General features: G+C 60.4%; 1 protein-coding gene across 1 annotated transcript in view; it reads left to right on the top strand.

Moving 5' to 3' along the window:
- ASS1 (argininosuccinate synthase 1) overlaps nt 1-12,506 on the top strand; it is a 52,776-nt gene that overhangs the window by 15,673 nt on the left and 24,597 nt on the right. Inside the window, exons 6-9 of the mRNA XM_032308265.1 lie at nt 3,639-3,695; nt 5,734-5,808; nt 9,063-9,133; nt 9,659-9,689. Of these exons, the coding sequence (XP_032164156.1) occupies nt 3,639-3,695; nt 5,734-5,808; nt 9,063-9,133; nt 9,659-9,689 (234 nt within the window). The remainder of the gene's footprint in view (nt 1-3,638; nt 3,696-5,733; nt 5,809-9,062; nt 9,134-9,658; nt 9,690-12,506) is intronic.

Here is a 12,506-nt window from a genome sequence, read left to right as displayed (position 1 = left end):
ACTGCCTCACTCGTCTGAGGGTCAGACCTGTACTGGGGGCTCCTGTGGGCAGAGGAAAGTCAGGGAGAACAGAAGTCAGTGCGGAATAAAGAAGCTTCCCAGCCATCTCATTTGCGCATATTGAAGTGGGCTGAGCAGTGAGCGCCCTGTTCCTGGAGATGTTTAAGCAGAGGCCAGATCAGGATTCTGGAAGGGCTTGTGCCCAGAGAGGGTCCCTCCAGTGGTAGCCCCAGGACTGAGAATGGGTGGCATTCAGGGCTGGTGGAGTGAATGTGTGCATGTGGCGGGTCTGGCCCTGGTTTGGGAGATTCAAGGGTCTTGGGAGATACACACCCCCTACCCTAGCCTCCCCGAAGCTGCCAGTAGCCACCTGCTGCTGTATGCGCTTCTCAGTTTGACCACAGGAGGGCACCAGAGGCTTGTCTTTGAGGCCTTGGGTCGCTGACTCTGGAGAAAAGCCGCTGGAAAGGCCATCACCCACCCAGGATCCTAGGGTCCTACCGGGGGTCCGCAGGACTCGGGTTCCGAAAAGAACACCCCCTCCAGACGTTCTTTGGCCTCCAAGACTAGATGTTGGAAGGCCTTGGGAGGGGAGTGCTACCCTGGATCTCTATCTCCCCTGGGATTATTGGGTAAGACCTACTGCTGTGCCTTAGTTTCCCGTATTTACAGAAGTGGGGAGAGCCATCCCCCACCAAAGTCTCTGGAGACAATTTCCTAGAACTGAGGGGTGTAAATAGGGAGAGCCAGGCAGGCCCGGGGTGGGGTCCAGAGAAATGCCAAGTTTGCGGCAGGAAGTTAGGGGGCAGAGGAGCCGGTGGCCTGCCGTGGCTTATGGCCTGGTGGCTGGGGGCCAGCGTCTGTGACTTTACATTCTGGGAGGGGGGGCTTCTGGAACAAGTGTGGACGGCTTGTGGCCCCGGGTGGAAGAACCGAGGCCGGGGGGTCAGGCCGGCAAGCCCAGAGAGACACCAGAGGACCCTTGGCAGTTTTTGGCAAGGGGGTCCCAGGGCAGAAAAAGCTGGAGCATTAGCAGACGGCCGGGGCTCCCCCCACAGGTGGAGATGCTGGCGTGGCCAGTTCTGAGGCTGTGGCCATGTGGAAACTCAGCCCCCAACCTTCCCCAGCTCCTGAGTCGCTGATGGAGGAAACCAGGGCCTCGGGAGCCCCCGTCCAACCCCCCAGAAGTCGCATTCACGTGTGTGTTCATTCACTCCCCGAGGATTTATCCAGCACTGGCCCTCCTCCATGCATGCGCTCTGGGAGGCACCCAGGAACTTAGGAGCCCTAACCCAGCAGGGGGTTGAACCCCGGGGGAACAAGAGTTAGCCAGTGACACCAAGGGGGAAGGGCACCCCAGGCCACAGGAACAGCCCTTGCAAAGGCCTGGAGGTGGGAGGCAGCATCCCTCCCAGGGCCCAGCCAGGCAGCACCTGCTGCAGAGCTCAAGCTGGGGCTCACCCTCCACGCCCCACCCACTTCCCTCCCCTGTGGAGAGCCGCACAGAAGCTGGGGTAGCCCTTCCGGGGCCTCCCCCCCACCCAGTTTTGGAAAAAGGGCCTGGAAATATGAGCCATACTTGGGCAGGGGTACAGGGAGCAGTTTTGTAAAAGGCGCCATCTGTATGGTTAGCCCAGGAACAGATGGGCGGACCCCCCACCAACCCCCACCCCCTCCGGTCCCTGTGGGTGCTGCACCCACACTTACATACGCCTGTACATGTATCAGCCCGTGGACACACATGGTGTGGAGGGTGCAGCTCTCTCCGGTCCCGGGAGAGCAGCCAGGAGCTGCCCTGGCGCACAGGGTCCTGGGGCTCGGTGGGCGGGGCGGGGGGAGGGGACTGGACCCACCTTGGCTCTACATCGGGACAGAATTTGAACGAAGGGAGGCTGTTTGGCTTCTGGGAGGGTCTCTGACTCTGGAACAGATGGGTGTCCCCATGTGGGTCTGAATGGGCAGACAGCCGCCCAGCAGCCCTGTCCAGGGAAGCACAAGCTGCCATTGTACTAGGGGAACATGAAGCCGTGGGGGGAGAAATCACCAGGAGATGTAGCACCCTGTGCTTTCCAAGTCTGACATGGATCTGCCTTTCGTGGTAGCTGCCATTGCTGAAGGAACTGGGCTGGCCATGGGGTCCTTGGGCACATGTCCCTGGCTGTGCCTTAGTTTCCCCACCTGTAAGGCAGGGATAATAATAGAGCCTACTTCTGGGGGACTGCTGTCAGCTCTGAGGCCTCAGTGAGTTTAAGTCTGGAGCTCGGACCGGTCACCTGAAGGTGAGGTCTTAGGACAGAAATGTCTGCTGGCTGTGTGACCCCAGGCAGGTGACATCACTCCTCTGAGCCTCGCTCTTGTCATCGGCAAGCCGGGTGCATACCCCACTGGCCCCACGTGGCTCTATCCCCAGTGACAGCGAGCGCCTAGTGGGTGCTCATGCCAGGTCTGGGCCGGCGGGCAAGTAGGGTGGCGGGTTTGGCGCAGCTCAACCCCCCCTCCCTGAGAGGCACAGGACGGTGGGGTTGGGGGGCAGCCTCAGTCCCTGGGCTCCTGGCTCCTCCGCCGAGAGGGGCTGAGATCTGCGTTTCCATGCCGCCTGACAAGACTCTGGAAAATAACATGTCATTCCCGCCGCCGCCTCGCTGGGCCCGTGCAGTTTTCACAGTAGGCGAAAGGTCCCTCTGTTATTTCCACAGCTTAAGTCCCCCCTCCGGGTGCCGAGCTGATGGGAAGCAGGCAGGACGCTGGCAGCCCTCGCGTCTGCATGCCAGGGAGGGGGTCACACGAGGCTTCGGTCTGCAGCGGAGGACGTGGGCGCAGAGAGGCCGCGTAGCCCTTGGGGGTGGGGGCTGGGGGCTCTTGAACTGGTCCCTTCTGCTGGGACCTCAGCTTCCCAGAGCAGAGCCGAGGATAAAGGGCCCTTAGTGGTCCCCTGGTTCCACCCATTCCCTGCCAAGTGGCAGCGACTGTAGATGGGGAAACTGAGGCTCGCCGAGGCAACAGGCTTCCCAGTTTTATGGATATGAGGAGCGCAAGCACCACGGAGCCCGAGCCCCAGACTCGGGCTCTGGATTGGCATGGATGAGGCCAGGCGGGGAGGAAAACTTGAGGAAGAAGCCGAGGTGTAGGCAGCTGGGGGTTGCCTGGGGAAGGACCGGGATCTCAGCGGGGCCAGACCCCCAGCCTCAGGCACACGCACGGCCCCTGAAGTGTGTACATATACGACGGTACGTGTGGGTGCCCTGCCACATCCCCAAACGCCTGCGTCCCCGTCCTGCCACACGCCCCTGCACACGTGCCCCCCCATACACACACATGTCACACAGCACGACGTGCACAGAAGTCACGGCAGTCACACCCGGGTGCCCGGGGAGCCCTGTGTTCCCGTCCTGACTCTGCCCGGAGGGCAGGAGCTGGGCTTTCCCCTCTAAGACCAACCATCATTTTTCAAAGGGAGTATGCACCGTGGGGGGTTTCGAGGTTGGGGTAAGAGGAGAGCCATGCAGGGGGCCTGCCCTGAGCAGCCCCCCAGTCCGAGGTCAGCAGTCGTGAGGGGCAGCTCCTGCCTCCCGGACCCCCAGGCCCCCGCCCCCGCCCCTGTGCTATGGCTCCTGACCACCCCCTGCTCCGTGTTCCAGGGAAATGACCAGGTCCGGTTTGAGCTCACCTGCTACTCACTGGCCCCTCAGATTAAGGTAAGATGCTGCCCTCCCCTCGGGGTGGGTGCTGGGAGCTAAGGTCCCTGGGTGGGGGGAGGGCAGGGTATGGAGTCCGGGAGTTTCCACAGACAGGGACAGAGGGCACCTGATCCCCCGGGTGGGTGGTGCCCGTCTTGCTGTGGAGAGACCGTGGGCTCATGCCGGACGCAGGGGTCCAACACTGTCTCTGACAATCTGCCCCTCCCAGAGGTACCACCTAGGGGCCTGGGGAGTTGAGAGCGTGGGACAGAGAGATGCGGCGCCTTCTGGCCAGTGTCCTCAGTGTTCCCGGATTTAGCTTCTTGGGTGCAGGCTGGGACATTGCTGCCCTGTTTCTGGGGTGCTCATAGCCCACTCAACCCCGGTCAGGGTCACCCAGCTAAGGCCCTAGCTCTGTCTGTCTGTCTGACCCCCAGCATCCTGGAGCCCCTCCCTGGGGTGGGAATCAACCGCCCCTGCCCATCCAGCCTGACCTTGGCCCTGGGCCTGTGTCCCTCTGTCTGTCCATCCACTCCTTCCTTCCTTCCTTCCTTGCTTCATTCGGTATGCACCAGGCGCCCACTCAGTGCAGGCCCTGGGCCAGGCTCCTGGCATTCAGAGCCATAGTGTGTAACCGATGTGAGCCCTATGGGGATTTAGATTTTTCTAGCGGCCCCGTTAAAACAAACAAACCAAAAAGAAAATTAAAAAAAGATAAAGAGCAACAGGTGACATCATTTTAATCCTATATTTTATGGAACCCTGTGTACCCGAATAGTCTCATTCAATCTGTCACGGAGATGAAAACATTCATCGTGAGCTGTGTTCCATTCCTGTCCCAAGTCTTTGAGATCCGCGGCGGCCCGTCTCGGGTGGCACCGGCCACATCGCTGGCCCCAGGGGCCATGGGTGGCTTGTGCCACCGGACTGGGCCACACTGGCCTAGGTCTAAGCTCCTCAGAGGTCACTTGGACCTCAGGCTGAAAAAGATTTGCCTTCTAAGGTCTGACAGGGCCCTCGGGGAGGAGGGGGGTCCCTTTTTTTCCATCTTTCTTCCTTTCATGCTTTTTTAAGTGGAACATCTTTCCCTGTCCCTTTAACCAGCCGCAGCGTCTTGCTGGCTGGGAGGGGCCTGGAGCTAAGGCGCTTCAGTGATCCCTTCGGACCCCAAACACTGGGCAGCTGAGAAGTCCTCGGAGGTGGCCCCGAGCTGGCCGCCTGCAGACGGGTGGCCATGGGGGCTTTCTCCTGACCCCCGCTCTCTCGGTTCCCACGTAGCTTGGGGGGCCAGGTGTCCTGTTTCTGAAACTTTGTCCATAGAGGGCAAGGCAAGGGGGGGAGGCGGAAGGCCACAGCTGGTTTCTGGGAGCTCCCAGGGCCCGGGCTTCTCATTCTAAGGCAGGGGGGCAGGAGTGGGGGTTGCCCAGGACAGCTCACCAGCAGAGGCAGGGGCCCGGCTGGCTCCAGGGCTGGGTGGGGGCTCTTGCTGGGGACCTGCCTTTCCACCTCCAGGCTGATGGCACTCCTGTGAAATGAGCTCAGTGCCCCCAGTCAGGCGCCCACGCCCCCTCCTTCCCCACCCCCAGCGGCTCTGGGGAGCAGGGGGAGAGAAAGCAAGAGAAATGGGTAGAAAACACAGTCTGTTGTCCAGGCCCCCCGTCCCGGAGCAGGAGCGTCTGCAGCCCTGTGCATCCCCTCTGAGTCCCCAGGCCATGGGAGTGGGTGTACTGGCCTTGCCAGCAAGAAACACGAGGCCTGTCAAGGTTGAACCCCAAGTCTCAGAGACGGAAGCCCAGAAAGACAGGGACCCAACTAGGGGACGCAGGGCCTTCCTGCCATGGAGCCCGGGCCACCCCCAGTGTAGCCGGTCCTGTCCTTCCCCTGACTAGTGGGGCACCTCTGCCCAGCCCGCATGGGCTGTATCCTCGCTGGAGACCCCAGGTGAGCAGTGGGTGTCCCAGGCCCCTCAGCACAGAGGCCGGCTCTGCCGGGTCAAGGGCCCGCAGAAGCCAACATCCGGGCTCTCCCGCCACCTGACCCCTTGCCCCGCACCCAGGTCATCGCCCCCTGGAGGATGCCCGAGTTCTACAACCGGTTCCAGGGCCGCAATGATCTGATGGAGTATGCAAAGGTATGGCTGCGTCTCCCCAAACACCCTCAGCCCTTGCCTGCTGCCCGCAGGGGCCTAACCCTCTTGAGGGGCTGACTGGACAAGTCGCACCAGGCTGGGGGCCGATCCCCGTTCTGGGGCAATGGTAGAAGGTGGTGGGGGGTTGGGGGGGATACTGAATCTCTGCCCCTGCTGACCCCGCCCACTGCAGCTCAGTGGCACCTGTTCCCGGAGGGGCGGCCCCCGCAGAGGTGCGGTCACTGCCTGGGCTGGGCATCTCCACGGAGAGTCCTCAGTCTGCCTCCCCTTCTCCCGCCGCCCCTGTGGGAGGTGTGAGGGAGGTGCTCTCCGGCCGGCAATTACGGGGCTGCTCATTGTCCCCAGCTCTCTGTCGGGGACAGGTAGGCGCTCCGAGGGGCCGTGGCAGACAAAGGCTTTTGTCGAGCCAGCCCTTTTGAAGTACAAGTTGCAATAAAACATATTAGAAGTTTTGCATCAAAGGTCCTTAGCCGCTCCCCGGGGTCCCTTTCTTTTTAGCGACTCGATGGCAGCCCTTGACAAACAGCCTCAATCAATCAGACTGGGGAAAAGCAACTCGGTGCACACACCAGAAAATTGCTCGGGTTTTAAATAGCAGTCACCGGGGCTGGCTGTGAGCTCCTGCAGCAGCCAAGGTGCCGCGTGGCAGGGGACGCGGCGGGGACCCAGCCCGGCCCCAGCCGCCAGCATCCCATTAAGACCTGGAGGGCTTGGAGGAAAGATCTCCTGTACCATCTGTTGTTTTATTATTAAGAGGGGAGTTTACAAGAGCAAGCCCATATGTTGCCAAACAAATTGTCAAATCGCAGAGCTATTAAGAGAACCGGGGTGGGTGAGGCTTCCCACCCCCCTTCCTCTCCTTGAGACAGAATATGGAGCCTCGGTTCATCTTTAAGAATAATGAATTGGAACCCCCGCCCCATTTCACTCCTGGTTCAAGAGAGGGCCGGGGTGACCCGTGCCTTGCCCTTCGTTTCCGTTAAGCCCCAAACAAAAGCGACTCCTGGTGTTGTCCCAGCAAAGATGAATTTCAGGCGTGTTGTGGGCCCGCCTTCCCAGATTTTGGGGGAGAAGTCCCTTCACGGAGCTTCCGTCCCCCGTAATCTTGGAGCAGGAAAGCACGGTGAGGAGAGGGGCCCTGGCGGGGTGGGGGCGGGGTGTGTGTGGGGGGGGTCCCAGGCCTCGGAGCCTCCCTGGGCGGCTGGTACCGCATGGAGCTCTGGGGAACCTGGGCACACTCCGGGAGGCCGCGTCTCTGCACCCAGGAAATGACCAGAATGACTGAGCAGCAAGCGGGCTTTGTCCAAAATGCAGAATCAGACAGCTGATTCTGCCAAGACAGAAATCAATGGCACTTTGAAAACCCCCTGCTTTCAAGACCCGCAAGTTGCCAAGGCCAAAAGGTGCGGCAGGAGAGCCACACACACATTCACTCCACTCCCCCCCCCCCATCATCCTGTCGTAAGCATCGTCACCGTAATTAATTTCTTTTAAAAAGGCCAGCGGACGAGGGAGGGGGCTGGAAGGCAGGGCCGCTGCCGGTGTACTTGTGGGAAGGTGGTTTTGTTTTCTGTCCTCAACTGCAGTAAGAGTTTCTTGATGGGGGTGGTGCAGGCGGGGACAAAAATCTCTCTGGTCAAGGGACTATTTCTGGCGTACGTGCGTGTGTCTTGCTGCAGAGGAGAGCTGCCCAGCCTGTCCCTCGCCCTTTCCTCCCTGCCTCCTCTCCTTGCTCCCACCACGACAGTGGAGGCCCCGTGGGAAGGAAGGTGAAAGTGTTTCCAAGCCCCCCCCCCAAAACAAAGGCTGCGGGGAACCCATCTGCTGGCTCTCTGGGCCCCCAGCCCTGGGGTTCCAGCTCTTGCCCGAAGTCGTGGTCACAACTCGGGGGGGGGGGGTGAGTGCCCCCGCCCCGACATTGAGCAGCCTCTAAATGAGGTGTCCCTGTTTGCCCATGTGGTTTAAACTGAAGAGTACACAGATCCCAGAATAGACTTGGACTATCTTTTAATGCAATTCCCCAGGTAAAGCTTAAAAACAAAACAACAACAAAAAAGAAACCCCACATCTGGAGGGTTTTAGCTTCATTTATTTTGAAATCTTAAGGTGGTGACGAAGGAAACCTGGAGGAGGCTGGAGGCGTCCTGTGGCGGGACTGAGGGCAGATCATGTGTGGCCCCGACAGGAGAGACGGGGTGATGCTGGGGCGGGCCACAGGGACCGGGGCTGGCCAGGTTCTAGGACCTTGGGTTGGTGGAGGACAAGGTGCTGAAAGGGGCTTGGGAAGCAAAGCGTCCGGTCTCACTGCCTTACAGAGGCCTGGCAGGGCCACTTAGCTGCCTTGTGCCCCATAAGAAAGGGGAGGGGAAAGCAGAATGTAATGTGCATGTTGGATTCCAACCAGGTGTCAAGCCGGGACAGCACAGGGGGGCTAAGGGGTCAGCCTTGTCCTTAATCCCAAAGGCTGAGTGAGGTGGGCCTTCAGAGTGATCGCCAACACCCTTCAGACCCAGGGTCAAGGTTGGGATGAGTTTTCTCCTTGAACAATGGATTGAACCATTTGGAAGCCAGGCTAATTGGAACCACTAGGGGAGGCTAGAGCCGGTAGGGGGTGTAGCTGGGATGTTCCTTAAAGGGTTGCAGAGTCACGTGGTGATTGTGCAAGGCAGGGGGACAGGAGTGGCTCCAGAACGTGCCGGGGGGGGGGGGGGGGGGGGGGGGGGGGGGGGGGGGTACCGTAAACAGGTGCCAGGAGCTAGGAGCCCTTTCCCCAGGTGATACTGAGTACGGTGCGGGCGCGCGCCTCGGTTGAGATCTACGGTGGAAGTTTGGGCCCTTCCCACACCCCAGCTCATGGGGGTCGCAGAGGGGTGGGGTCAGCAAGTGGGAAGCCTCTGGGACACTGCCTGATACACCCTAGTGCTTCAGGGCCCATGAAGTATAGACTCAGAGACTCTTCTGGAAGGAACCTCCAAGGTCAGTGTCCACTCCATGATATCTTAGACACAGAGCCTTGTAGTTTCTGCACGGGCGTGTCCAGTAATGGGGCCCTTGCTCATTCCCCAGGCAGCCAGGGCTGTGGGGAGGGGGAGAGGGAGGGGTGCGGGTCTCGACTGCACGAGGACCAGAGTTTGGGGAATGTCCACAGCCTCATAAGAAAACCAAGGCAGCTGGGCATGGCTCTCAGGCCACCTTCAAGCTGCCTCACGCTGGCCCCGTGTCACTTCTCACCACAGCAACACGGAATCCCCATCCCGGTCACCCCCAAGAACCCATGGAGCATGGACGAGAACCTCATGCACATCAGGTGAGCGAGACGTCCCACCTGTGCGCTGCGCTGCCCCACATCTGGGAGCACCCGCCTCCCCAGAGCACCTGTAGCCCTGGTAGTGGTCTCCTCCTGCCCCTCACCCAGCGCTCCCTGCTGCTGCTCACTCCCTGCAGGGCTGGGGCGGGGTGGGGGCTGGTGTCAGGGGGTAGATAATAGGCACCTGCCCTTGGCTGGGGTATCAGGGAGGGCTTCTCGAAGGAAGTGACATTTGAGATGAAAACCTCAAGGATGAGAAGGGACTGACTGTCCAAAGGGCGAGGGGGAGAGTGTGTTTAAAGCAGAGAGAACAGCATGTATGAAGCCCCCCGCCCATGGGAAGCCCCAGGCTCCTTCTTGCAACCTGCAGCGCCCACAGCCAACCGTGGGACCCCCAAAATGTTCCGGGCGGGGTTAGCTGCAGTTGCTCTGCCAGAGAAAGAAGGGCAGACCAAGCTTATGTTGGGGAGGGTGTCTCGCTGCCCCTCCCCACCTGATCCCCTGTCTTCCTCTCCCCCCTTACAGTTATGAGGCTGGAATCCTGGAGAACCCCAAGGTAAGCCCCCCATCCCCGCAGTCTCCTGTGAACGGCGCTACCCGTCTTTGGTGGTAGCGACTCCGACTCCGTGCCGATGCTGTCTGATGTGATGGTAGCCTAATTTGAAATTTCACGGGGGCCGGGTGTGGGCCTGGGGCCCGACCCTTCCCCCAGCCCCTCCTCCGCCTGCCTACTCCAGGCTGCTGCGTTTCGAGACCCCCCCCCCCACCACACTCTTTCTAATTGCCACTGGGATGAATAGGGGAAGGAAATATTTCAGGGCAGCATGGAGAGAGTGTGTGATTGTAAGACAATAAAGAAGCAATTAGGCAGATGAGACACTTGTGGGAGGGCCCCCAGCCTGTGCCTACCAGCTCTCAGGCTGCTCCTGCTGCACTGGGGTTGGGGGGTGGGGGGGTGCCGGTGGCACAGATTAGAGCCTCAGGACCCATTTGTCTGGGTTTGTGTTCCGCAGCCGCCCCAGGCAGGCCGCCCTGATCCCCTGTCCCCAACCTCGTAGACTGGCCAGGCTGGGCCTCGGCCCTGTTTGAAGTTTAGGATTTCTGTCCCTGGGGGGGTTTCCCTTTGTATCTCCCCCTGCCACCATGGGAGATGGGGTGGGGGTAGGGGTCCGGCAGGACGAAATCCATCCTGGGAAGAGAAAAATCTCTTTGTCCCTGAGGGAATGTGTCTCCGTTCCCTGGCTCAGCCCCACACCCAGGGCGGCTGGTTTGGGGGTGGGCTGGGCTGCTTGTCTGACGTTCGGGAAGAAGTGTGCTCGGGCAGCTGGGCCCGGGGGATCCAAGAAGGCCAGCTGGAGGGCAGGAGGCCCCCGTGGTGTTGGGGAGGGTGAGAAAGCTAGAGCCCGGCCCGGGGGTCCTGGGTTGGCTCCAGCAGGGACCCAGCCGCCCGGTAAGCGTTAGTGACAGTGAAACAGCTACCAGCAGCCGATTCTGGGACGAGGCCTGGGTTTATAGCATTTTCTTGGCTTACTTTCCTTGGCTGCTGGCTGTACGCGCCCTCGTCTTATGGGCGAGGAAACCGAGAAACCAAGGCCCAGAGAAGTGACTCACCCCATATCTCTCAGGAGCCGGCCCTCCTGCCTCTGCGGAGCCCCCATAACGCCGCCCCCCGCCCCCCCCCCGCCGCCCCATGCTCCACTCTCCCCAACCGTGTCACTCAAGAGAGCCCGCACCCTTGCCCCCTGGGGGCTGATGGCCCCATGGGGCTGCTGCCTGCTGGCCACAGGTTTTTCCAGTTCATGCTCTGTTGACCCTACGACACTCAGGCCAGCCACCCCTAATTAGCCAGTCAGTCAGCACCGAGGGGGGAGGGCGAGGCTGAGCCCTGCAGAGGCCAAGCTGCACACGGGCCCGCACAGGCCGGCTGTCTGCTGTCCGGCTGTCCGGCTGTCCGCTCTACCCCCCTCCCAACATCCCATAGCGCTCTCACCGGGACTCGGGGAGCAGAGGCACGGCCAGAGGGGAAATGGCCCCTGGGGCCAGGGCTGGGGGTCCAGATGGCTCTGTGACCCTGGGCAGGTTTTTCCCTTCCGGCCTCCTGTCTCAGGAAGGCGGTGGTTGGATGAGTTGGTGCCAAAGAGAGACTTTTCAAGGATTCTGCCATCGATTGATCACGGTGGGAAGGTTGATGCATCAGTCACCCTGAGATAAGAAACCAGGTCTGCATCGCGACGCTTCCACTTACTGCTGTGCACTCTTGGGCAAGTTACGCAACCTCTCTGAGCCTCTGATTCCTCCTGCACACAGTGGGACAACCCAGCCCCTCCCTTCTGCTGCACAGAAAGCTCTTGGTTTATCTCTCCACCTCAGTTCTGGATAGAGCCAGGGGTCCCTCTCTGCCTCCTCAGGCGGGCTCAGATTGTTTCTGGAGAAATGGGCCAAGATCCTCCCAGGACCCCCTCCCCGGGGGCAGGGAAGGCTGGGCTGGGTGTGAGAGAGAGGAAACCTCATTCCCACTGAGAAGTACAGGGTGAGGCTGAGGAACCCAGGCTCTGGCTTTCTGGGCCTGCCCTCCTTTGTCAGGGAGCACCCCCAGGCTAAGCCTCAGGACCCTCCCTTGCATCCCCGGGGGGTCCCTACGCCCCGCCCCCCACCTGGTGGACATGGTCCTCTGGATCTCTGGAGTTAGGAGGCAGTCACTAGGGGCTCTGTGTTACCCTCCAGAAGGAGAGTTCCTGCGCACCCCCGCCCCACCGCCCTGGCCCCCTCGGGAGGAGATGGGGAGACAGGGCTTAAGGGAACCCGGTGCCCCTCCCCCTCTCCAAAAAAAGCCCCGAGACCTGCCGAAGGGAGGGTCTGAAGGCAGATGGTGGAGCCATTTTCTGCCTCCGTGAGGGCTGATTGAAGGGCAATGAGGCAGCTAATGCGAAGAAAGATAGAAATTTACTTGCTTTAACTTCATACGGCACCGAGTGAAAGAGTTCATTCAGTCGCCGGGCCGCCGTATCTGACGGATGAATAAACCATGTGCGGCATCGATCATGCCTCTACATCATGGTTTAGTTCATGGGCCATTTGCTTCCAGTTTCTCCTCCTCAGCCCTGTTTCGTGCTTTCTTTCGTCCGCCACCCCACCCCCACTTTCTCTCTCTCTCTTTTTCTTCCCTCTCTTCCCTCCCCCCAACACCCCCCCCCCCAGATGACATTGGAAGTGAGCCCTCCCGCTGGGCTGGATAAATAGAGGGTATTGATACTCGGCAACAAACTATTTGTCATTTGAACTGGGCTTTTAGGAGGGCGAGTAAAAAGAAGGCAGGCGCCCAGCCACCTCGGAATGCAAAGCGAATGTCACTTTATTTCTATTTAGTTATTTT

The sequence above is a fragment of the Mustela erminea genome, chromosome 12 (genome assembly GCF_009829155.1).
Source record: "Mustela erminea isolate mMusErm1 chromosome 12, mMusErm1.Pri, whole genome shotgun sequence".
Classification (NCBI taxonomy): Eukaryota; Metazoa; Chordata; class Mammalia; order Carnivora; family Mustelidae; genus Mustela; species Mustela erminea.
Note: the sequence above shows the minus strand (reverse complement) of the source record. Positions and strands in the feature narration are given on the sequence as shown.